Genomic DNA, 25,913 nt, shown 5'->3' with positions numbered 1-25,913 from the left:
CATATGTATATGCATACACACACCCTACATGTATATACATATTCTACATATTAAACATAATTCACATAATACATATCTATATAAAAATATTATACCTTTAATACATTAACAGCAAATACTTTCCCTGAATCTTTACCTTATGGTTTTAATGTTCTTTTACACATAATGCTTGAAAAATTGTCCAAGCTACGCTTTGAATCTCCCATTCACTCAGACACTGCAACGTGGTGTCCCACGAAATTTCACGCCATATAACCATCTCCTATTTTTCATTTGGTGTACATGTCTTAGTCCTTACGTTATTATATAATAAATTCAGCAAATTTCCAATGTTTTACTATTTGATCTCTGCAACGAACCTTTTGTATACGCATCCTTGGGAAGACAGCCTAGCTTTGTAAGCTATATTCCTAGAAAACTGCTGGCATTACCTTCCCATCAACAGATAAGAATACCCATTCCCTTGTTCGTGTGATATTTACTGTCGTCTATGTGGCAGGCACTGTTCTGGGCACTAGGAAAAGCAGTGAACAAAAACGGACACATTCCTACCCTCAGAGCAAACAGAAGACAGAAGAAAAGTTTGCCATTTTATTTTTTCCCACAGTACTTTTAACTGTTTCCCCCACTTGCTCACTACCCTTGCTATTTCTTCAATTCCAACTGCTATCCTGAAACTTCTAGTAGCAATTTAAAGTAGAATGAAGTCAACTATAGGAAGCATGTTTACTCTATTTTTTTGTACCTACAATAAAGTTATTATGAGAATTAAACACGATGATGCAAGTAAAGTACTTAGTACAGTGCTTAACAATAAACAGTCTCTCCGAGGTAGATGTTATTTATTGTTTCTCATTTTTACAAGTGAGGAACATGGGGCTTGGAGATGAAAAATTATTTGCTTAATGTTACATACGTAGAATGTGGCAGTACAAGACTTTGAACTACGTCTGACTCCAAAGCCTTAACTCTCAACCACAATACTATACAATTTGTCTTCTATTCTACAATGTTCTTATTAACGTCAACCCATACTTAAATCCTGCAGTACACACAAAACATTGTTTTTGTTTTTGTTTTCTCATTGGCACTTATCATCCTTCCTGAATTTTGGATCTAATGTCATTAACAACAAAAATATATAAGCAAGGATGAGTTACCCAATTACAAAGCCAACATTCTCATGCAGTATAAAAGTTAATTAATGTAATCATTGAAACTCATATAACTCAAACTGCTTACTTTATTTAACAATGAAATAGTAATAACACAATAATTTAGTTGTAACAAAGACATCAACAAAGCAAAATAAAAACAAAGCTTCAGCTCAAATTAGTCATCTCCTTTAAACAGGAAAAACTACCATTATTAGTCTAGTGGTTCTCAAACTTTTCTACACATTTGAGGAAATGGGGGGAGAGACATGGACTGGTGCTTAAAAAAATAGGTCCAAGGCCCACCTAAGAACAATTATAAATGAGAATCTCTCAAGAGTAGTGCCCAGGCAAAGATTTCTGAACTGTGGTCAGTGTTGAGAACTACAAGTCTAAAGTAATAAGCAACAAATATCATGCCCTCAAAGCAATTCAAAACCAAGAAATTAAAAAAAGAAATATGATAAATGTCTTTCCTTTTACCCTGGGAAAAGGAGGAGGGAAGAACCTACTCTTTCTCATTGGTCTTTATCCATTTTTGATTGCCCAAAATAGAGTTTAGAGTTTAACAAACATCAAGCATTGGGAGTTATGCAAACATGCTACCCAAAATGAAATTCTCACTACTTTACATTTAGAAAGCTCTTTTAAAACACTACTGGCTTTCAAAAAGAATCTCCCACCTTTTAAGTTTGCATAGATGTTTAAGTCAGCTATTTGTTCAACTAAGAAGAGTCAATAAAATATATTAGAAAGCACTTATTAATAACAGTTATTATAAAACAATATTCATTTAATGTACCACTAATTAACATTTTGGTGCAGACGAGAGAAATATTTGAGTGTTTCCCACCTATTTCTAAAACTGTCAGAACTCTTTTTTTATAAGATCAATATCTTCAAATTTAGAAGCTAAACATAAGTTTTTCTTTAAGAATGTATAGATAAAATACTTCCCCTATAACTGCACGACATCCTTGACAAATCCCTGTTAGGAGGGTCAGCAGTGACTGCAGGCATTTATCTCTGAAACAACTTTTCCTCATTTTTCAGGTGTGGGAATGATATCACATTAAGTATGGAAAATAACTTTTTTCCTTAAGAATACATAAATTCACTTAGAAAATGTCTCCTCAAATTCAGAAAAACTCTTTTCTTCAGCTCCTTCTGTCAGGACTCCATGTCAATCTCAACCACTTCATTCTTGCCCTGAAGCACTGCTTCTGTAAGGCTGTCTTCACTTACATCTTCAATGTCTGCCAGATCAACAGGTGGTAAAGGATTCCTCCAGTACTGGAAGGTGTTATACTGCCAAAAGTCTTCATCGAGCTTTAGAGAAAAAAAGAGAGATGAAAGTACATCAATGGCTTAGAAAAAGTTAAGCTTTTTCAGGAAACAAATTTTCTTCTGTTTTAAAAACAAACTCATGTAAGATTTTGCAGTCTTTTATTTTGCATGTTCAACAAATATACATTTTTAATTCTGCCTAATCAAAGAACTTCATGGACTCAGTCAAATCTGGGCACTTTTACATTCATGGATTTGTGAAAGTATTTCTTGTTACTAGTTTAAATTTAAAAGAATTTCTTCCAAGACCATCTCTTCCCACAATTTTCTTCCATTTTTCAAGCAAAAAAAAGTCTGAAAACAGTCTTAAAATTTTTTACCTTTCGGTGAGGAAAACAATTTATTTTAAAAATAGACCTTAAAACTTATTTTTGGTCTTTTTCCTGAAGTTTTGGTATTTTAAGGTATTGATTTTACATAAGCTAAAATACTTCTGACAACCTGCTAAAAAGTATTAGGATATAAACAACGTAAACAGCAAGAAAATCTTAAACTGATCATTTTATTAAAAATACCATTTGGGGGCCGGCCCCATGGCTTAGCAGTTAAGTGTGCGTGCTCCGCTGCTGGCGGCCCGGGGTTCGGATCCCAGGCGTGCACCGACGCACTGCTTCTCTGGCCATGCTGAGGCCGCATCCCATATACAGCAACTAGAAGGACGTGCAGCTATGACATACAACTGTCTACTGGGGCTTTGGGGGAAAAAATAAATAAATAAATAAAATTATAAAAAAAAAAAATACCATTTGGTTCAAGGTATGACTTTTAAATCAATATTTAACAAAATTGATAAAACCTAGTGAGTGCTGGCCCCTCAAAAATTCAACAGCTTACTCTGAATGGCTATAAAACTGTTTCAAGTAACTATGAAGTGAAGCTGATGTTCCAATGAAGTTCAAAATTGGCACAGAATTTTAAAAGCATCCCCAAAACACTTTCTGCAAAGGAAGCAGCATTGGAATTATATACAGGCTTCCAGGTGACTATTTTGCAGGTTAATACCCTTCCCAGATGGATATATATATATCTTTATCTATTCTACTATGTCACGTTCTTACTTTAGGTTCACACTTGCTATAGCAGCACTATCCAACACATATAACGGGAGCTACACATGTAATTTAAAACTTTCTAGTAATCATAGTAAAAAAGTAAAAAGAAACAGGTGAAATTACTCTTAATATTTTATTTGACCTAATATATCCAAAATATTATCATTTTACTATGCAGCCGATATTAGGAAAAATTAATAAGATATTTTATATTTTTCATATTATGAGTTTTCAAAATCTGGCAGGCATTTTACACTTCCAGCACTATTCACACTAGCCACATGTCAACGCTCAACAGCCACATGTGGCTAGGGGCCAGTCTACTGGAGAGTACAGGTCTAGAAGGAAATCTCATTAAGTTCATTCAGTGCCTTAGACTCTAAGGCTTACAGAATTAAGTCTCTTTGGAATTTCTTAATACTGGGATAACAATGTAATAATTCAAAGGATGCCAAGAAAAATTTCATTTTAATAAGCATATAGGGTTAAAAACAAGGATCTATTTCTCTGCCTTTTGGAAAAATCTATTCAAATTATCTACTTATAAAGATGGGCCAAAAAAGGGTCCTTTAATAACATCAGCATAACCCAGTAGCTAACAGCACAAACGCTGCCACCACACAGACCTGGGTTTGCATGATAAATCCACCAACTCTGCTCTTGACCTGAGTCTATTTCTTCATTGGCAAAACTATAGGACTGTCGTCATTGCTCAATACTTCTAGGTATTGTAACCCAAGAAGCCTATGAACCATTAACCACTTTCTTCCTAGTGGGAGAAAAACATTTCTGCTTACTTTCTATTAAAAATATCTAACAGTAAGGGACAGCACTGAGCACAATGAAGCTGCATAAAGTGACACTAACATGAGAAAATACATGAATATTTAATTAGGTAATACCTGGTTTTAATTGTCTAATAAAAAAAATCTGAAACTCAGGAAATATTCTGAGGTTCTAGGACAGAAGAGAGGTACCATTATTCTGCCTAGATTGCATCCTCAACATAAAAAGAAGGAAGATAACTGAGAAAGAAATTTCCTAAATGCGATCTCAAGGGTGAAGGTAGGTAAGTTCTGTTCTGGGTGCAACATGAACCAGGTAGACATTTACTGCACAAACTGAAAAAGCATGTGCTTTTTTTTTTTAACTCCTCCATGTTTCTGTTATATCTTGGTTTCCCTTGGTAATTAGCTATAAAACCCTTAAAATAAAAACCCTGTCTCTTCAGAAGAAGAAAGGTAGGAGGGACGCTGAAAGAAAATATGTCCCACTCTTAAGTCTGCACAAGAGAATCAGCTCAAGGAACAAAACCAACGAAAGGAAGGAACATGACGGTTCCTGGGCTTCTGCCAAAGAAGAGAACAGGGGACTAGAGGAACCCCCAGAGCCAAGCTTGTTCCCTGCCATGGGGCTTGTAGTGACTACAGGAAGGAGAGCTGACAGAGGTAGTCACTGCAGTGAAAAAAGCTACAGGGGTGTCTAGATTCTAAGCAGGCATCTGTGTCAGTCTACCAAAAATGGTCTGAAAAGAGTTTCAAACCACACAGTACTTATCTCCATATCAAATAAGTCTGGATGACTATCATTCTGCTTTTTACTGTTTTATTTTTTGTTTTCTTTAGGTTTTGGACATTGGCACCAGATATGATTTAATTGGAAATTCTAATTATTTTATTTTCAGAATATAAGTGCTATCATTCAGTTTTAAATAAGCTGATTTTGAACATCTAAAAGCAATCTGAACAAAAAAGTCTACGTAAGGCTCATGTTCTCTAAATTCCAAGAAAACAGAGTGGAAGTATTTACAATTTATAATTTCATCCAGAAATGCCCACCTTAATGATTATGTCTCAAAGACGATTTCTCACAACCCAGAAGAAAAATCTTTCCCAACTATACAATTCTCCTTTCATCCCGTTTTTCACCAAGAAGTCATACCAAAGGAACCTCAATTCTTTTTTTTGGCAAGGTATTTGATAAATTCTGCATGAGATACTTAAGTCAATGGAGAAATGTGGACCAGATGCTATGATGTAGTGTTGAAGACATGGTGGTGAATTCTGAGGCCTACATTTGGTTCTTCCATTCCCAAAGCTCCAGGCAAGTCAACCCAGAACTGCCAAAAAGCAGCCTGAATTCCTAAGTCTAGACCAAAGCTGTCCAATAAATACATCATGCCAGCCAAACACGTAATTTAAAATTTTCTAGTGGCCATATTAAAAAAGTAAAAGAAATCGGTGAAATGAATTTTCGTACGTTTTATTCAATCCAGTATCTCCCAATTATTTCAGCATGTAATCAATATAAAATATTTTGCCATGTTTGAAATCTATTGCGTATTTTACACTTACAGTACATCTCCATTTTAACTAGTCACGTTTCAAGGGTTCAGTTGCCTCACATGGCTAGCGGCTGCCACACTGAACAGCGCAGATGAGACAAATCAGATCATCTTACCTGAAGAGATGGGGCAGGCTCACTACCCAACAACCAGGAACTCTCCAATGATCCTGATACACGCTTTACCTTACGGCCCAAATTAATTTTCCGCGACAATCTTGTTTCACAGGATCAGATTTACCACTGTCATTTAAAACGCCTTGTCTCAACATACGGAGGCCTCTCCTGTCCACCAAAAGAGCTGTACCAGGTCTAAAGAACGTCAATGGACGGCTACCACATTAGTCACCCTCTTCGTACGAAATCTATCACGAATTCTAGAAAAGCCCATCGTTAAACCAAAGAAGGCGCGCTACACCTGTCTTTCGTTCGTCGTTGAGCCGAACCGATCGCGGTTCCCCGTCAACGTCTTCGTCCCGCTCCAAGAGCTGTCGTGAGCCACGCTCCCGCTTCCCTCCCGCACTGCGCCGGCGCCGAAGCTGCCAGGCCACGTCCAGGTCCCCCGAGGGTCTGTCGCCCCTAGTTCAGGCAAACACCCTCAGCCCGACGGACTCTCCCAAAACCCCGACGAGGGTGGGCTCTGGGGCCCTTGGGGATAGCCTGGGAGCCGGCGTCTATTCCTGCAGCGGGAACCCCGGCTTTTCGCCTTTTGGGGCGTCTTCACCACCACGAGTCTAGAGGCGGTTCATCTGTTCCTTCCCGGGGCGCGCAGTGCTGGGCAAAAGGCGACCCCTTGCCCCTCCCCGCGCCCGCCCACTAGAGCCCCCAGCCCCTACCTGGCCCGCTGCGGCCCCCCAGTCTTCCCGCGGGGGCTCTGCTCGCCCCGCCCCGCCGTCGCCACTGCCCCTCGGGGGCCGGGCGCGCCCGGGCTCCTCCCCCGGCCCGCCGGGCCGCACGGGCGGCTGCAACAGCGGCGGCTCGCCCGTCTCGAGGCCGCGGCCCTCAAGCTCCGCGCCGCCCGGAGCGCGCGTGTCCCCGCCGTCGCGGCGCTTGCTGGGCGAAGACAGAGGCTCCGTCATCGCCCCCGCGTCGATTCTGCGCTTTCGGGGCAGCTCCGGGACGCCGAGAGGCTGCCCGGGATGCGAGGCCCCCGGCCGCGGGATCCAGGGCGCCGGCGGCGGCTCCTCCGGAAAGTCGCAGAGCACGAGCCGCTTCCAAGGCACGTGGAACGTCAGCGGCTCGGCCGCACGCCGCTTGGCCATGGGCCCCGGAGGCTCGGCGGAGCCCGCCGGGCGCGGGAGGCCGAGCGCAGACAGCTGCGAGGGCGGAGCGCGCGAGCGAGGGCGAGGACCAAGTCGGGGCGAGGCGGCGGCAGGAAGGTGGAGGCAGCGGACGAGGCGGCGCGGCCAGGGACGGCGCGACCGGCACGCGCTGCCCTCGCCGCCGCCCAGGCGCGGCCGGACGTTGGGGAGCGCCCGCGACGAGGTGCAGATTCGAACCTGCGCACAAACGTGCGCGCGCGCACTCGCGCCGGCCAGGCGGAGCCGCCGGTTGGTGGAAGCTCACGCGGCGCGCTCCCGAACGGCCCCGTGGCCGGAAGTGCGCGCCCCGGGGGAAGGCGGGAAGGCCGCGGCGGGTTTATTAAAGGCCCAGCGAGTCGCCCGCGGAGGGCGTGACCTTGTTGCTTCCGGGGTGGGCGGGGATGTGCAAATCGCCAGCCTGGGAAAACGGGGTAGAGTTAAGACTCCTTTCCTGGAGTCAGTGGCCACGGGGACGTCACCAGGCGGTGAAAACATCATACAAACTTTTAATACGCTAGTCTTAAGAGGCTCTAGTACTACGTTAAGTGATTATTCGAGACAGACTACTGAATGGGAGACTGGGCGCAGGGAAGTAGCGAGAGCCAACACGCAAAAACAAAAAGACCAACCAAGTGGATGTTTTACAGTGGCTGCTGTGGAAGGTGAAGTAGGCACCACATTCCTCCAAGACCTTTTAATTACAAGTTCATTGATGAAGCTGCAGACGTGTGTAGCTCATGTAGAATAGCTCATCCAATAGCTAAGCCTGAGGCACAGCTCTTTTCCAAGTGAAACCTAAAATCGTTTGGCTCTTAAGTGGGAGTTCCCTGCTTACTCTCTGCGCTGATCAGAAGTGAGATTCCCAGACCTTCCTTACAGCAAAATTGTGTGTATTATCAAGCAAAATGAGGAGTGGCTAACAGCAGTGTATTTACTGTAACATATATATATATATATTTTTTTTTTTGGTGAGGAAGATTCACCCTGAGCTAACATCTGTGCCAATCTTCCTCTATTTTGTATGGGGGTCACCACCACAGCATGCCCCGGAGGAGTGGGGTAGGTCCACGTCTGGGACCTAACCCAGCCACTAAACCCAAGCGCACGGAACTTCAACCACTGTGACACCAGGCCGGCCCCATAGCTTATATTTTAATAATTGATAAAGGCAATAACCCAGTAAAAAGTGAGAAAGAAAACTGTATATGTGCTTTGAAGGGAGAAACTACTATGATCTTCTAGAGAGAAAGTGTGCAAGGATGATAATTGTACTGTAACTGGTAGGTAATACCTATATATTAATTGTCCCACACCTGTACACCTCAAGGTTGTTATGAGAAGGCAACTTATTAATAAGCACAGAAATATGACAAGTAGGGTAGTAAACAATAGCTTTTCTGTTTGATCTTTCCCTTCCCCCTTCTTTGAAACTGATAACCAATCTGTCTCAAACAGATGAAGACTTTGCCATTTTCAAACCAGTGACATACATCAGATAGGAAACAGCTTAATTTTATTTGAAAGGTTTTGAGGGTGTGCTGCACAAAAATGATAAAAGTGCAGTTTAGCAAATACAGGTTCATTCGTTTGTGGTCCTCACTACAGAATCTCTTTTTTTCTAAACTGTGAAATTTATATTCACAAAAGGTCATATAAACACACATGCAGTTAAAACGATAGTAAGATACCCAGCACCCAGGTTCAGATGTAGACTATTACTAGTACCAGAACATGACAAAGTCCCTAGGTGCCTCCCCCATTCCAGGTAACTACTATTTTCAAATCTGAGTTAACCATTCTTAGTTTCCTTTGTAATTTCCCCACCTGTGTGTGTGTTCTTAAATAACATTTTTAGTTGTGCTGGTTCTTTAGCAGTATTATTGAGGCCTGACGTAAAATAAACTGCTTATGTTTAAAGTGTTTAATGTGCTGAATTTTGAGATATGTATAAATTTGTGAAACTATAACCATAATTAAGATAATGCACATATCCATCACCCCCAAAAGTTTCCTCTTGCCCTTTTGTGATCCCTCCCTCCTCCCCCAGCAATGTAACCTCCTCCCAAGGCAATGTAACCCCTGCTTTCCTATCACTGTACAGTCTGAATGAATAAGAGGCATAAACTGTAAAAGAAGCAAAAACTTTATTTGGGGGGTCCCAAGCATTGCAATTCAGGATACACCGATTTGAGTAGAAGCTCGAATGTGCTCCTAGGAAGACAAAGGAGGTAGAGGTTTATAAAGGCAAAGAACACAGCTTACAAAAGTTTACACTGAAGTTTACACTGAACAATCACTGAACAATGATTGGTTCTGGCATGGGGCGAGCTGATTTGCTAGCGTGTAGTTGGTCCTCATTTAGGCAAACTGTCCCTTCTTGGAACGATGAAACGCTTCAAGATGTGACCTCTGGTGTCAGGTAAAGTTCGAAAGTTCAGTTAACATCTAGTGGTGGATGTGGTGGATGCACATAAGCCCCACATCCTTAATGGCCCCTCCCAGCCCCATTTTAGAAGCCTTGACATACGTTACTCCATTTTGTTATCACCGTTCATATTTCCACCTTTTGATTGAGATCTTTCAGCAGAAAGCACGGCAGATCAATTGTTTGATATATATATGTGTGTGTGTGTATATATATATGTATATGTGTATATATATATGTATATGTGTATGTATGTATATGTATATATGTATATATGTATATATGTGTATATATATATGTATATATGTGTGTATATATATATGTATATATCCTTCGTCACCAGGAAGGTGCATTCCCAGGAACTCATGTCCTATGTGGGGGGAAAGTGAGATGCTCAGTCATCAGTAGCCGTCAGAGGCTTTCATCACATCTCAGCAATAAGGAGGTGGTCAGGAAAAGAGTCTTAGGCATAGTCTCTACCTGGAAAAAGTATCAAGTCCTTTGTTTGGGATTGCAAGATTGGTCGATCATCTCAAGTCACTACGCAATCATCACTCTAGCAGTACAGACAGACATGCAGCATCATGAAATGCAAATCATTAGCAGTTTAACAGTGGCAAAGATTGAAAAAACCAGAACAATAATCATTAGTAAGGCTTCAAACCCTGATCTCAGAATAGCTCCGAGCCCAACTCCAAACAGGTGAAAGTGGTCCAGGAGGCCAGCAGAATGACCTTTATCGCTAAGGAGATTTATATTATCTTTTATGACCTTTAGTTCTTGTTTTATGTGACTAGACTCATTTACATAGAAGCAACATTCCTCTCCCAGGAGTGTGCAGGTACCCTGTTCTTGAGCAGTTAGGATGTCAGGAGCCCTTCAATTCTGAAGGACAACCTCTGCTACACTCTCTCTCTGACCCTCGTGATATTCGATGGCTTGTTGGGTGACATTGAAGATGGAAGCCATCATTAGACAAAGATTGCTGATGGACGTTTCAAGGGCACTAACTCCAGAGGTGGGGAATAATGCCCTAACAAGGGCATCCCCCAATCCTGTGTCATCTACAATAGGGTTATATGTGGGGAGTCCCTCAAAGTCACAATTCCTTTTGGCTCTTTTAAGTTGATAGAAGAATGAGCCAAGGTTTGGTATGTAGGCAGTGGAAGGAAGCTTTTTTCTGACTAGCATCTGGAGAGAGTGCTGCTACCCTGCACTGTCCCTTCCAGGAGGTAGGGAGAAGGGAGAAAATATCGGAGACGCATAGGAAGAAATATCCCGTATTCTCCAGGGACAAGGCATAAGTGGGCCCACGTGCCCAGACCTTCTTGTTAGGCTCAAAGGAAGGAATCTCATGGTGCAGAGGTAGTCATTTTCACAGACGATACAACAATTAAGACGAGTATTATTGTGGGAATGCTTACAGGGACAATGGAGGATCCTGTAGACTTGGAGCAAAAGATGAGATTGATTTGGGCTGGCCAAGTTTGGTGGAGGCTCGACTGATTGATTAGGGTCACCATAGGTTCCGTCTAGTTTCCAACATTATCCTGATTTCTAATCAATGGAAGGAGGCAGGGTTGAGAGAACGACAGTGAGTAATAGTGACAGTAGGTGAGGATAGAAGGAGAAGCTCATAGCAGGTTAACCTGCTTGCGCAGAGGTGTTGAGTGATGGGAATGAAGGAGGGCTTCCACCGAGTGAGGTACATAAATGGTCAGAAGAGAGCCCATGACGGTTTCTTCGGCAGTTCTAAGAAGAGCTGCAGTCGCAGCAACGGCTCTCATGCAGGGAGGTAGTCCCTTAGATACATAGTCTGTTGACTCTAATAGCCTATTGCTCTATGTTGCCCTCCATGTTGCTGGGTAAGGACACCCAGTGCATTTCCTTCCTTCTCATGAATGAAAAGGAAAAAGGGCAACGTGTACTTAGCTTGTCCCAAGGCTGGGGTGTCAAGGAGACCCTGCTTGATGGTCTCAAAGGCATTTTGATTTTCTTCAGACCACTTGAGGGGTTCTGGTTGGTCAACCTTAAGCAGAGAGTATAAAGGTTGAGCTCTCATTGAGAAATTAGGAACCCAGTTTCCACAATAACCAGCCAATCCTAAAATTCCCCTCAATGGCCTTTCGGTCTGGGGAACAGGGAAAGGATTCCTTTTACTCTATCTGGGTCAAGCATTAACCCCTTGGTTACATATCAAATGTCCCAAATATTTAACTTGGGGCTGACTGAATTGCAGTTTCTCTTTAGAGACTTTATGTCCCTTAGAAGCAAGTTTCCTTAAATGATGTAGTCCTTCTATGATAGATGCCTCTTTTGATGGCGAACAGAGGAGGAGGTCATCCATGTACTGTAATAAAGCCGAATGTTCTGAAAAGGTTACCTCTGCTATATCTTCCTTTAACATTTGAGAGAAGTAGTCTGGGCTTTCACTGTAGCTTTGAGACATGACTGTCATGTGTACTGCTGTCCATCTCAAGTGAAGGCAAATAAAAATTGGCTATCAGGATCTACAGGAATGCTAAAGGCACTACAAAGGTCTATGACTGTAAAGAACTTGCTATTTGGAGAAACAGCAGACAGTAAGGTATGAGGGTTGGGGACAACAGGGTGCCAGGGTATTAGAATGTTATTGATGGCTCTCAAATCTTGTACAAATCTCCATCCTTTTCCATGAGGTTTATGTACAGGAAGGATGGGAGAATTGCAAGGACTTGTGCAGGGAATAATGAGCCCTTGTTTTAGATATTCCTCAATTATAGGCTTAATACCTTCAACTGCTTCTGCATGAAAAGGATATTGCTTAACCTGAGGTAAGGGCTTATTTGGACCCACCTCAATTTTTATTGGAATGGCAGAGTGAAGACAGCCAATATCCATAGAGCTTTCTGACCAGAGGCAGTCAGGAACAGCATCTGAGATAGGAGTCTGCTGCTTTTTGACTTCAGTGGGTAAGACAAGGACGGAAACCATTACACAAGCAGAGTTATCCATAGAAGAACAGTTAAGATTAGGGTCTCTTAATTCAAGAAATATTTCCCCCTTTGGAGAGAAAGAGATGTGGGCTTCATAAGTTTCAAGGAAATCACTCCCAAGTAAATGTACAGGAGCAGAGGGGACCAGCAAAAATGGGTGAGATCCTGATATTGAGCCTAACTGAATAAAAATTGGGAGTGACTTAAAAAGAGTCATGGGCCGATTGGACACCCCCACCATTTGTATGGTTTCTGAACTCCAAGAAAGGGGACAAGAAAGGCTGGTGGAGTTGACAACTGATAAGGTGGCCCCCATATGGATAAGGGCTCTGGTGACCTCACCTCCAATTATTAACTCAATTTCCCCTAAGAAATTGGCTAGGAGGAAATGTCTGCTTTAAATCCTCAGAGCAGCTGTATTACTGAAATGACTGTAAGGCTCTCCCTTTTGGAACAGACAGTCAAAACCGAGATTCTTGCTAGGGGGCCTGATTTTTCCTTTTTAGGATATAACAATTTTTCTCCAATGGCCTCATGTTTTACAGTGATGACAGACACCTTCCAGAGAAGTCCTATTGGTCTGAGGAGACTTGTCTTTTAGTTGCGACATCTGAACCTGCATGATTTATGCGACCTGGACTTTAATGTTGAGGGCTTTGCCAGTTTTCTTTCTCGCTGCCTTTTGGATTGTTCTAGATGACTGTTCAGCTAAATTAACAAAATCATGTATTTCTATGGTGGCCCAGTTAAATGCATGTCTCTTGACAAGAGTAGCAATTTCATCTTCCAACCATTGACAAAAGTTGAATCATTCAGGGAGGAAGTTTTGTCATCAGTGAGATCAATTTCACACTATTGTTTAAAAGCCTTCTCAAACCTGTCAAAACAGTCAAACCCAGATTCATTGGATTTACGTATACCTTGCTGAATCCTTTTCCAGTCAAAAGTCTTTGGGAAGACATTAGGAGTTTTTTCGGGAAGTCTTTTAGCTAACATCAACATCTCCCATGGCTCCCTTGCCTTACTTAGAAAGTCGTCCATGGGATTGTTTCAGCCTGCTTTAGAAACCATTCTTTGGTTTTCCCTTCTCCCACAAGCATGTGGATAAGTTGATACAAATCTGAAGAGCCAGGTTGATAAGTTTCAATAATTAGTTCAAATTCTTTTGCAAATTTAAGAGGGTCTTCCTTGGGATTGGGGACTCCCTTAGTCACAGCTAATAATTCAGATTTTGTCCAGAGGTTGTAGGATATTGTGGGGTTATTTCCATCTCCTGTCTTTAAAGGGAGCTGCTAGTGCAGGGCAATCAAGGAGAGCTTTAGTGTCATCATTATAAAAAGGAAGTCCATCCACAGAAGGATACAGAGGTGGGAAAGCAAAGGTTGGGGTAGGGGAGGAGCAGAAGCAGCTGCAGCACCAGAGAAAGCATTGGCTGATCTTTCTAGTTTTGCAAGCCTTTGAGAGAGATCTGAATTGACTTCAGTAAGTTTAGAATTAATGGGCTTGTAGGGAAATGACCTATTCAGTGTTCCATTTAGAGGCCTCAGGATACCAATTAAAATAAGCTTCTCCTTTGATTTGTTTGGTTCGATAGCCTTTTTTCCAATTGAACGCACAGATAAACCAATTTAGGAATTTCAAAGGCGCCCCATTTAGGGCAGTGAAGCCTTAAATCATCCTGAGAAATGTGAGCCCAGTGGGACAAAAATCTACATGTAGAAGGTCCATATTCTTTAAACATAAAACAAGCAGGAGTCCCGCGGGGACTGCCCTTCGGCTGTCCCCTTAGAAAATGCACTTCCCATTTCTCTGTACTTACCAAAGGATCAAAGGCCCAACAAAGAAACCAAACAAACAGAAGGTCCTAACAAAGCTGACAACAAAAGGACAGCCAAAACAGGTATCAAAGGACACCCAAATAAAGAGTCTGGACCTCTACCAAAAATGGGAGATCCAGGCCAAGGAGGACTTACCACCAGTAACCACAGCCATCAGGAGGAGACAATAGAGCAGAAAAGATTCTTTGCAGGCGCCTTCCTCCTGTCTGTGAAGAGGTGCCAGAATCGGAGGTCAGTAGTTATGGATCCCACTTCTGACACCATGTAAAGTCAACAAATAGGCACAAACCACAAAAGAAGCAAAAAGTTTATTTGGAGTTTCAAGAATTCCAATTCAAGAAACATAGATTCAAGTAGAAGCTCAAATGTGCTCTGAAGAAGAAAAAGGCAGGGGTTTATAAGGGCAAAGCACACAGCCTTACAAAGGTTTACAATGAACAGTTAATGATTAGTTCTGGCATGGGGTGAGCTGACCTGCCAGCACGTAGTTGGTCCTTGAGTTGCATCTAGGCAGACTGTCCCTTCTTGGAATGAGGAAACACTTCAAGATGTGACCTCTGGTGTCAGGTACAGTTCAAAATTCAGTTAACATCTTGTGGTAGGCATGCTGTGTGTGCATAAGCCCTACTTCCTTAATGAACTCACAAATCCCTTTTAGAAGGCTTCGTATATGTTACTCCATTTTGTTATTGTCATACACAACTGTCATGCAATGAGTAACGGCATTAACAATGTTCTGGTCACCGACGGACCACATATACGACAGTGCTCCCACAAGAGTAGCATCATATAGCCCAGGTGTGTACTAGGCTATGCCGCTTAGGTTTGTGTAAGTACACTCTATGACGTTCACACAAAAAACAAATCGCTTAATGATGCATTTCTCAGAACATATCCCTTTCGTTAAGCGATATGTGCCTGTACTGATTTTAGTTTTGTGAATGATGAATAATGAATTTTCTTCATTTCAATAATTTGAGTCAGCCCCACTGAATGAAGATAGGAAAGGCTGAGTGAAGCAAAAAAATTAAATTTCCTGTTCAACATTCACAAAACGAAATAAGCATACAAGAACTTTAAGTTCTATATCAGGGTTCATGTACGGCAAAAACATGCTAAAGCAAAGACGGATTTGAGGACATATGTGATTCTGAGTGTAAATGTCTGGATACAAGCAAAAATTCCAGGCATCTCAGACTTTCAAGACAGCGGAATTGGTGAAACCAAAGTCAAGTTCTCCAAACAGTACAGGAGGACTCAGGCAATATCTGGGGTACAGATGACACAAGCAGAAAATTTAATTAATGTAATTATATGATAGGATGAAAGGGCGGAGTTGGAAAACAGGATGGCAGGGCAGGTAGAGGGACCTAGAGGGCCCAGGAGAGGTGGAGAGATCTGCTAGTCTGGTGGGTGGGGGAGGGGCTCAGGGAACACCCTCTTCGTGCTGTCCCCTCCCCCACCCTCTGAAACCCTTTGTGACTCTTCAATGCTCTGTGATGCAGGCTTGGGACTATAGTCCAGCCCCTGAACACTCAGAGCTCAGTTGCCTCAGGCAGCCTTGCGATTCAGACAATGGAGTTCAGTCAATGCAATGTTCTCTCATTTCTGAATAGCCTTATTGAGGTGTGTCCGAGCGTCTGCTCAACATTCTTAGATACTGACCCCAACCTCACCATTGTGTGTGGGTTGTGGTTGCTCCTTCTGTTCCTGTGCTTGCTGGTGGGGATTCCATCTGCACCAACCTGCTGGGAAACCAAAGTCTTCCAAAAGGTAAAGATCCCTGGGCAAGCCCCCAACAGAGATCCCTTATTGTTGTTTCCATTTCTAGTCCCACAAAATGAGTTTGGTTGGCTCAGAGAGACACCCAAGATGGGAAGTCTGAGTAGAGGATAGAACATTATCCTTCTAGAGAAACAGGCTGGGCAGGGCTAGGAGTTCAGCTGAGACTGTTTCTATTCGAAGCTCACAGACCATCTGGGTGTGGTGGAGGATTCCTGGATAAAAATCCCAAAACAGTGATTTTGTGGCCCTGCACTGGGTTATTTAGAGAGTTTGGGATCTGTGCAGGGAAACACTGTTCCCAGCACTTGATCATGAGTCATATCCCGGTGTCAGGCGTCACTCGACCAAGGCTTCCTTTGTATTGGGCAGATCAGGAGAGCAGGGCTGAACCTCTGAGCAGAGACCGGAGCCTGAGGTCTCTTCCAGTATACAGGGCTCTATCTGAGGAAGCATAGATGTGACTGTTGGCCTCAGATTCTACGCCCTCCTTGAGCAGAGAACTTCTGACTGAGAATATCAAGTGTGTAGTAGAAGATAAAAACAACAAAAAACAAACACATAGAGACAGAGATTGGATTGGTGGTTACCAGAGGGGAAGTGGGGAGGGAGGAGGGTGAAAGGGATGATTAGATGCATCTGTGTGGGGATGGATTGTAATTAGTCTGTGGGTGGTGAACATGATGTACACTATGCAGAAACAGAAATATAATGGTGTACACCTGAAATTTATATAATTTTATAAACCAATGTTACCACAATAAAAAAAATAGTAAAAAAAAAAGAATATCAAGTGTGGACCTCATAGACAAAAATCCTTCAAGTTTTTCAAACAAGGAAAAATTGAAAGTATTTTATCACCTTTAAAAATTGATAAAAGGAAAGAACACAAAGTTCTAGTAATTAAAATAGAGAGTCATATTATTCTCAAATAATGGATACCTGAGTTTCCTAGAGAGAGGAGCGAGAGAAATGAGGCCCAGCCCCTCATTCTTTTCTGTTTGTTCTCAGCGTCAGGGCAGAGCCAAGAGGAGAAGGAAAGGGGGAACATCGAGAGGTAAGGTTCTGCCTACTCCATGGGAGCTCTCCAAGGGTGACTGTTCCTGTCCTTGTCCTTCCCATGAGCTCTCAGCTCCATGATCTCTGAGGATGTTAGTCGCTAGACCCAGTCCCTCTCAGAAAACAGAGCCCTCAGGGGAGAGGCTCACAGGAAGGCAGTCAGAACCTGAGACACTTCTCAGATTCCCTGCTTGGCCCACCCCTGGGCGTGAAGCAGTGATGGACCTGGACAATGGGTGTTGCCCAGTAGGTGGCCATGGGAGATGTTGAGAGTCAGAACTTCTGTCTCCTGACCTTGTGCAAGTACTTTGACTTCCTGGATGATCAGACTCCTCTTTGAGGTAACCACTGACCTACACTCCTCACAGGGTGGTTTGGAACATCACATAGGGTACTGTATGTGAAAGTACTTTATAAATGAAGCAACATACACATGTGAACCTTGTTAATATTACCACTAACCATTTGACCCCATCTGCTGATTCCTGGGGCTTTCAGAGTCTAATATCCCAAGGGTCTCCCATAAAGGGACTCCTGTATAACACCTATACTTCTACTCACTCCATTTTTAACCCACTCTGCTGATTTCCCAGGTTGGAGCTACTGCCAGAGGGAAATAGAAGAGAAAAGGAAGCTGATTTCTATTCTGAAAAGGTGATTAGTCTTTCCCCTTCCTTCCTGAGCCCCCTTTAGCATGTTCTATGTAACTCCAGTGATTTGGTGCAGCCTGCAGTAGTCATGGGAGCGGGCAGCCATAGGAACGGCTTTCGGAATGAAGGCCTTGGGGTGAGGGCTACTGAGTGTATTGTGAAGTCACGGATGTGGGGGGATGTGAAGGGGCAGCAGGCTTCAGGTGGCCCCTCCCCTGCCAGGCCAGCAGGTCCTCCTTTCCTTGTTCTGGTCCTGGCTGCAGCTCTGTACCTCCTGTCTCCTGCAGCCCCTTGGGCCAGCATCACAACACCATCCGCGTTCGTCAACTCTTATGTCCAGACCCCTTCTGTGAGGTGTGTAATAACGCAACTGCTGAGGTCAATCGGCTGCTGTTCCTGGAGGACCTGGAAGACGATACTCCCTTTGTGTCCTCCATGGCTTCCACAGCTTCTGTGACTGAGTCATCGTTCACTGTGTCCTCTGCCTTCTCAGAAGTCCCTCTAGGAGACCTCATACCAGCCCCTCCGCCTGAGCCTTCCCCACGGCCCCCCTCCTTAGCTGACTGTCTTTCACCCTCACCACCGGGTCACCATCTGCCACCAGAGCCTTTTCCTCCCTTGGATTCCAAATTCCCAGCAAGCCATTCCCCACCCCAACCCCTTGCCTTTCCCTCTCTCCCACCACAAGACACTCAGATGACAGATCCTGTTCTCCAACCAGAGGCCACTTTGTCTCTGCATACCATCTTCTCTCTTGACCCCACCCTTTCCCAAGATATCAACCCCTTACCAAATTTGTCCCAGACAATGAATCCCACTGATTCACTGGCTTCTCATCACGCACCACCGACCCTGTCTGTCTCACCACCACCAGACTGTGCTTTAACCGTGACTCAATCTAAATCGGTTTCCATCTTATTGAAGCCTATTCCAGAGAGCTCATCTCCAAATAGCCCTGGTTGGTTGTCCACTTGTGGCCCAACAATCAAAGGCACTGACCATTCAAGCCTGTCAATTTCAGAATTCTCCCGGTGGCAAGCTCATGCCAAAGACCTGTTCCCTTCCACCTTGCCACCATGTGATTTTCATCAGGAGTTTCTTGCCCTCCATTCTTCAGAGGCCTCTTTTGAGAGAGACCCTGCAGCCAACCTTATAGAGCCTGGTAACCTCTCGTTTCTCAGCCCTGATATCCGGGCACTCCTAGAGAGACAAGTCCAAAAGAGGAGTGACTTCCTGATGCGGAAGGAAAGGGACAAGGAAAGCGGTTCTTTTCCAAAAGAATTTGGGGCAGATGACCAGCTAAATTCTTCGGGGAAAATGTTAGAGTCAATTGCTGATAAGCATGACTCAGCCGTCTCCCTTCCTTTTTGGAGCGGCAAAGGCAAACCAAAGGAGTTGCACGTGCAACAGCAGCCCTCATATCCTAAAACCTTGGAGGACCATTTAGAGCAAAAACGTATCCAGCTCTTCTGGGGTCTCCCATCTCTGCACAGCGAGTCCTTCACCTCTGCTGTCCATGGGTCAGGTGACTCTTCCTCAATCTTCATTTTCAATACCATCTCGAATGCCTCCACAGACCATGAACCCCCAGTACCTCCCCATTCCCTACCTCTGTCCTTGCCTGAGATAGAGCCTCAACCCTTGCCTCAACCCCTGCCCCAATCTCAGCCCCTACCTCTCAGTCAGGACCAGCCCCAGGCCCACCTTCAATGCCCACTCCCAATCCTACCATCTGGTCCTCGACCCCAGATTAGGATCTGTGGAGTGTGCTTCCACAGACCCCAGAATGAACCAGAGTCTCTCAGCACATCTGAAATTCAACACCTGGAATGGAATGTGTTGCAGAAACAACAGGAAAGTTTGTGGGGTTTACCATCTGTGCTCCAAAGATCTCAGGAGGACTTCTGTCCTTCAGCTCCCAACTCAACTTGCTGCCGGGCCTCCCAGGCCCATGGTTCAGTCTCCATCCTTCCCGCAGAGTTTCCTCTCAGTGATGAGCTGCGGAAGCAACTAGACCATCACCTTCGAAAGAGGCTCATCCAACACCGGTGGGGCCTACCCCGCAGGATCCATGAGTCTCTGTCACTGATGATGCCTCCGACCAATTTTGCAGAGACATCTGAGTTGGAGAGCAGTCACGGACTCTCGTTGATCTCTGTGAACAAAAAGCTAAATGTTGGATTGAGCCAACCTGAAAGCTTCCATGAGAGGGGCTCAGAACTGCTTCAGCTAGAGAAGGACGTGGGGAAGGATCAGCAGCACAGCCCAGAGAATGGCTCCAAAGCTCATCTATTGAGCGACACAGAGACCTCTTCCCATAAGGATCTGGGCTATGACTCTGAGAAAGACCTAAGTAGTCACATGCCGAGTCTGTCAGGGAAAAACTCAGGGGCCTCAGCGGGGAATCTAGATCAGAAACAACTTCAAAATGTCCTGAAAGTACATCTGAGCAAGAAGTTTGAGGAAATCAGTGAGGGTCGGCTCCCTGGAACTGTGCATAGTTCACGGCATGCTATCAAGCAGACATTGCTGCTTTCTGACAAATCCCACACCCAAATAAAAAAGAGAAGTCTGCCACCATCACTGGGTGGGGACCACTCCCTGAATACCTTCCAGGAGCTTTCCTTCATTGATTCCAGAGCACAACAAATGCTGGAAGCCCATATTAAAAGGTTTCGTATGAGGATGCTGTGGGGCCTTCCCCGCAGGGTCCTTGAATCCATAGAGATCTTTAAACTGAAAGATGCCGCATCCCAGTCCCTGTCCCGTTCTCACTTTCCCTCCTCAACCAACCTGATTTCTGAGGTGGACTCCAAATCTGGGGGCTTCAAGCCCCTCAGAGGAAGTTCTAAATCTCTTCGTGGAGAAAAAGTAGGAACAACAATTTCAGCCCCAGTCCTGGGTCGTCCTCTCCCAGCCACCTCACCTGTGGGCAGGGAAGGACCGGGGACCCTGGGACAATCACCCTCTGGTATCAACCAAGAGCTTGCAGAGGATGTTCAGAGAAGTAAAGGTGCCAGACAGACTCTCCAGCCTGTCACACACGGCATCACACGCAAAGCAAGTCAGAGACAGACTCGACTGTATGACAGACACCCCCCAAAGCTGCCCGCAAGGCAAGCCGAGGTCGGACATGTGCCAAAGGATAACAGAGTGAGTTCCAGTGATAGAGCAGAAATGCGACAGGGCAAAAAGATGGAGAAGAAGTCAGAACCTCTCTCTGTGCCCAACGTGTCCAGGGAGATATTCAGGGCCAAGGAGCTCAATGCTCTTCAATCGAAAACTGGTAACATCCTGACAACCAGCAAGCCAGGAAGCTCCCAAATGATAAATGCGAATGAGAAGGAAGTAGAAATTACTGTGACCACTGAAAGCCCCTTGCCAAAAACATCAGTTCCCCGAGATCCTACATCATCAGACCTTAAAGAACAGCTGTTGAGAGAATTAAAGTCTAAACTGGAGAAGAGGGAGCAGAGCCAGGCCCAAGGCCAACCCACTGACAGGCCCCTTGCCTCAGAGAGCTTGACTGACAAGGCCTCACTGACTCATACCCAGGGTGTCTCCAGTGGGGACACGTGCGCTTCCCAGGTGCTGCATGTCCATCTGGAGGACAGAGGAATCAGCTTGGAGCAGCGGCAGGAGAGCTGGGTCCCTAAACATGTCTTAAGGAGGTGCCACGATGAGAATTTCCCACCAGCTGCAGAGAGAGTGAGCCCTACAAGGCCCAAAGCAGAAGAGCGTGGTGGAGGGGATGCAGGGTTGGGGACATCCCAACGTAGAAGGAAGAGTTTGCCTACTCAGGACATGCCACTAGAGGAGACGCTTGGGAGCAAGTCTTCCCAGATCCCATCACAGAAGGGACAGCCTCCTCCTGAGAGCCTCTTCAGGAAAAAAATGAACCACTTTTTGCAATGGCTTCATCCCGGGATAGAAGGCAAAAGGCAAGAAAATTCCCAGGGAAAGGGCAGCCCCATATCATCTGCACAGAGCAGAGGTCTAATTACAAGGAGAGCTGCTGTTACTGGGACAACCACAGCTCAGAAGACCATGACAGACGCTGGGAAGTTCCCAGAGGAGAAACTGGGGCGTAGGCATGTGATAGATACCACCTGCCCTCAAGGGCCCCTTCCCTCCCCGAGGAAGTCTGGGAAAACTCAGCAGAAGGCAGAAGCACAGGGCAGGGCAGAGCCTGTCCAGGGGCATCCTTCCAACTACAGGGTTCCCTCCTGCAAAGCAACAAACACCAAGTCCTGCCGCCAGGAAGCTCTCACTGGCAGCCAGAGTTATCCTATAAGCGTTAGACGGAGCAGAGACGAGGACAGACACCCCCTGAAAACTGTGAAAGATCCGCAATGGGGTCAGAAACCTCCCTCATCCGTGCCCCCCAGGGAGCTTGTGCCCCACCCAAACCCCACCTGCAGGCATCAAGCTGGCCAGGGGCCTCCGGTCGCTCTCACCTCTGATGAAGGCACTGTGTTCAGAGATCTGTCTCTGCTATTTCAACAGAAAATGCTTCTCCAGCATTTCCAGACAGGAAAATTTCCCACCCCAAAATAATTCCTTCCTTGGGGAGAATACTCATTCTCCCCAATAAATGATCCTCTAATAATAGTTAAGTCTTCTCTGTGTATTGTGTTGGGGGCATGGGTTTTGGATAGCTCAGGACTCATGCTTAGGGAAAGGAGTTAGTTAGTTCAGCTCTTACTAATTGCTTCCTTTGGCTTCTAAAAGGTGGCCAGTCTCCCGGAGCTGTTGTGGAGAAATTGATATCACGTGCCCCCCCAAAGCCCATTTCCTCCCTGATGAAGTCTGAGATGGGCTCTGTTTCCTGCCTCTTAGCTTAGCCTTAATAAAAATGTAGGGGCCGGCCGAGTGGCACAGCAGTTAAGTTCACGAGTTTTGCTTTGGCAGCCCGGAGTTTGCCGGTTCGGATCCTGGGCGCGGACCTACTCACCGCTCATCAAGCCATGCTGAGGCAGCATCCCACATAGAAGAAATACAAGGACCTACAGCTAGGATATACAACTATGTACTGGGGGCTTTGGGGAGAAAAAGAAAAAAAGGGAGGAAGATTAGCAACAGATGTTAGCTCAGGGCCAATCTCCTCAAAAAAAAAAAAATAAAAAATAAAAAAAAGAAAGTAGAGCAGCCCACACCTTGCCCTCATTAAATGTTTTCTATCCTCAGAGCAGTAGGGAAGACAGGTCTTCTATACCTGAAGAGGGTCAAGGACAGGTAGATTTTTCAGAAAATAATGTGAAGAAGAAACTGGCTTCATCATGATTTAGAGGTCGGTGACCAGAGGACCCCAGAGGTGGGTGAACCCTGGATGGGAGTGTTTGGCAAGGGTGGGTATTGCTGCAGTGGATCCTGGGCTGGTGGGGCAGGGGCTAGGAACAGCATAGATGCTGCTTAAGAATCTGTCATATGGGTCATGGCAATGTGTTGGGGAAGCACACTTGAGACTTGACACTGAGGTTTCCCTGCTGGAAATCCACCTGGGGCAAGTGGTTCCCCTTGCCGGGTATTTCTTCAGGCTGCAGAGTGACAACATTTTGTTGCAGAGCAAAAGCATCACTCAGCTGCCAGTGGTAGCAATGTTGACCAGGCAGCCACCTACCTCCCAGGGAAAAATAAAGCTGAGAGTAAGGAAAAGATGCCTTAGAGGGAGTGGGGAGGGAAGAAAAAATGAAGAGGGGAAAGAGTGACCCTGCTGGTGGAACAAAGGTTTATGCCACGTCATCCATATTGTGAGCCTGTCCTGCTCCCCCGCGTCCTCAATCTGATCCAGGCTCTACCTCCTTGAGGCTGATCTGAGCACGCACAGCACACCGATGCCTTATACCAAAAGGCACAGGGCTGTTCTTTGGGTACTGAAACAATATCTGCAGGCATGGCATCTCCCTCTTAGGGAAAGGTGATCTTGGTGCTTTCCTTCCATCCATGCTGGATGCAAATATACAAGATCTTGCCCTTAGTGTGTACAGTTCACCTATCAGGATGGAGGTGCCACCTTTGACGTTCATGGCCTCGGTGGAGCCATGGTAGGTCTCCCACAGAACACCTGCAGCTCGTGAACCAGAGGTGAGTCCTAGACTATGCACCAGGTTACAGATATCTGGGGGGCTCCCCATGGACTGCACACATACCCACCCTTACAATAGGGGTCTGGAGGGAAGGCCACTCCACTGTACAGAATGGGACTCACATATGGGGTGAGTATCCTAGAGAGCACTTGAGGTCGTTTTTCCAGAAAGACTTGTGAACGCCGGGTGTTAAAACAAAAAACAAAAACAAAACCGATGTCCCCCATAGCCCTCTCTCACTCCCACACTTTATCTTCTTGCACAGAGTTATGCCATTGACCCTACAATATCTTCTTGTCCAGAGTTATGCCAATGACCCTACAATGTCTGAAGCTTGGGGTCAAAGAAAGAATGCAGATGCTGTGGAGGCCCTGGGAGGGACAATAGGTGGGATGGGGCCCAGGGTAGGGAACCTGAGGAGGTGAGGAGGCCGTGGAGGCTCTAACATCCATGTGGGTGGACCAGCCACTAGCCCAGCCTCTCAGTTTCTACATCATCTCATCTTAGGGTCCTCTACTTCCACTCCAGTGCAGTTACTGCCACACTCCAGAGCTTATCACCAGGATCGCTTCTGCCATCTGGATTAATACGGTCTGACATTCCACCCTTTGGCCTCATCCCCCAGTTCATATGCCCCTTGTTAATTTTTCAACTCCAAGCCATTCATTTTTCCACTTACTCCTCGTCTATCCACCAAGCTCTTGTCTTCATTTCCTCCCTCTCCAAGGCAGACTTGATGGTCTATTAGGTAAACAACATTTTAAAAGCTTCACCACAAATGGGCCCCATCTAATCCCCTTTAATCCTTCCTGTCTGCCAAAATCCCATCTCTCTGCCTTTTCCAGGAACGACTTCCTATAAGTAACTGATCAATACTGGATTAAATCTCACCATCGAGTCTACTGGTGCCACGAGAAATTCGGCCCCAGCACTACGAGGAAATCATTCACTTATTCGACAATTAATTACCCCATGCTTACTAACATGTGAACAACAAAACAAACGGAGCTTAGGTCACTGTTTTCTTAGGCCATTCTCTCTCTGATGCTACTCAAATTTATTTCAAATCTCCTTCACTTTCCTCAAACTTAGGCCGTCCCCACTGCTCAGCACATGTCCTGGACCACCACTCACAGAGGAGCCAGAAGCCATGAGATGGGAACTTTCCATCAAAAAATCTTCACAAAAACACTTTCCCGTTCCTCCTTTCCTGTTATATGAAAAGAGGTTTCCTCCTAACCTCAAAGGAATTGCACTTCCTGAAGTGTCCTTTTTGAGAGAGAGCTAAACCCTGGTCTTGATGGACTGAGCCCCCTTGCCAGGTATCCTCTCGGTCCCTCCCTCTCCTTATAGGCATGCAACTATTACTGTTTTAAGCTTTCAATTACAGAAATGTTTAAACATGCACAAGAACAGTGTAACTTCCCACGTACCCCTCATCCAGCTTTCCGTTATCATCTGGCACCTGTGATACGTCCCATCTCCTACACCACGGTTAAAGGGCAAAAGCCCATTGGGACATCCTGCCATCCGTCTCTCAGACGTATGCTTTGTGCCCATATCACAGCTCTCACACTTCCTTGATATTCACTACCTGTGGAGCACACTGATCCACAGCAGATGGACACAGCATCGGTGACGAAAAGCCTTAGAGGCTTTGGCCATCAGTTCTGCTCTGCCCTGTAGTCAAGCCTGAGGAATCATTTTAGTGGATTCCTCCTCCCTCAACCCACACAGAAAATAATCCTACTGAGCAAATTCAGTGCACAGTGTTGCAGTCCCTTAATCACACACTAACTACAGCACGCAACAAGTACAGAAGTAGACAACGGTACACGTTGAGAAGGACTTCACATCACTATATGTTTTCAAATATTTAGAAGACAATTGGCTTCCTGTCA

The 25,913-nt window shown here is 45.1% G+C and overlaps 3 protein-coding genes across 46 annotated transcripts in view; 1 reads left to right on the top strand and 2 right to left on the bottom strand.

Annotated features, from left to right (window-relative positions):
* Positions 1 to 825: 825 nt before the first annotated feature.
* C20H9orf40 (chromosome 20 C9orf40 homolog) lies at positions 826 to 7,373 on the bottom strand. The gene is made up of 2 exons (XM_004439635.3): positions 6,733 to 7,373; positions 826 to 2,483 (listed from the first exon to the last, which is right to left on the bottom strand). Exons 1-2 carry the CDS (start codon positions 7,156 to 7,158, stop codon positions 2,325 to 2,327), a joined length of 585 nt encoding a protein of 194 aa, XP_004439692.1. The 5' UTR covers positions 7,159 to 7,373; the 3' UTR covers positions 826 to 2,324.
* Positions 7,374 to 9,319: 1,946 nt separating this feature from the next.
* LOC106803402 (uncharacterized) overlaps positions 9,320 to 25,913 on the bottom strand; it is a 68,704-nt gene continuing 52,110 nt past the window's right edge. For 30 of the 44 annotated variants that reach the window (XR_015555415.1, XR_015555397.1, XR_015555396.1 and 27 more), the window contains one exon: positions 14,729 to 20,081. The gene's annotated coding sequence lies outside the window, so the exon portion shown is untranslated. Of the gene's footprint in view, positions 14,690 to 14,728; positions 20,082 to 25,913 lie in introns of those variants that run through there. The other 14 variants (XR_015555409.1, XR_015555422.1, XR_015555423.1 and 11 more) reach the window with 14 other exon arrangements.
* Positions 16,011 to 22,547, top strand: LOC101392209 (spermatogenesis-associated protein 31D3). Its single transcript, XM_087444476.1, has 4 exons — positions 16,011 to 16,208; positions 17,229 to 17,274; positions 17,870 to 17,930; positions 18,214 to 22,547. Exons 1-4 carry the CDS (start codon positions 16,011 to 16,013, stop codon positions 22,481 to 22,483), a joined length of 4,575 nt encoding a protein of 1,524 aa, XP_087300602.1. The 3' UTR covers positions 22,484 to 22,547.

Source organism: Ceratotherium simum, chromosome 20 (genome assembly GCF_057802395.1).
Source record: "Ceratotherium simum simum isolate JZ-2026a chromosome 20, ASM5780239v1, whole genome shotgun sequence".
Taxonomy (NCBI): domain Eukaryota; kingdom Metazoa; phylum Chordata; class Mammalia; order Perissodactyla; family Rhinocerotidae; genus Ceratotherium; species Ceratotherium simum.
This window is presented reverse-complemented; position numbering and strand designations above follow the sequence as displayed.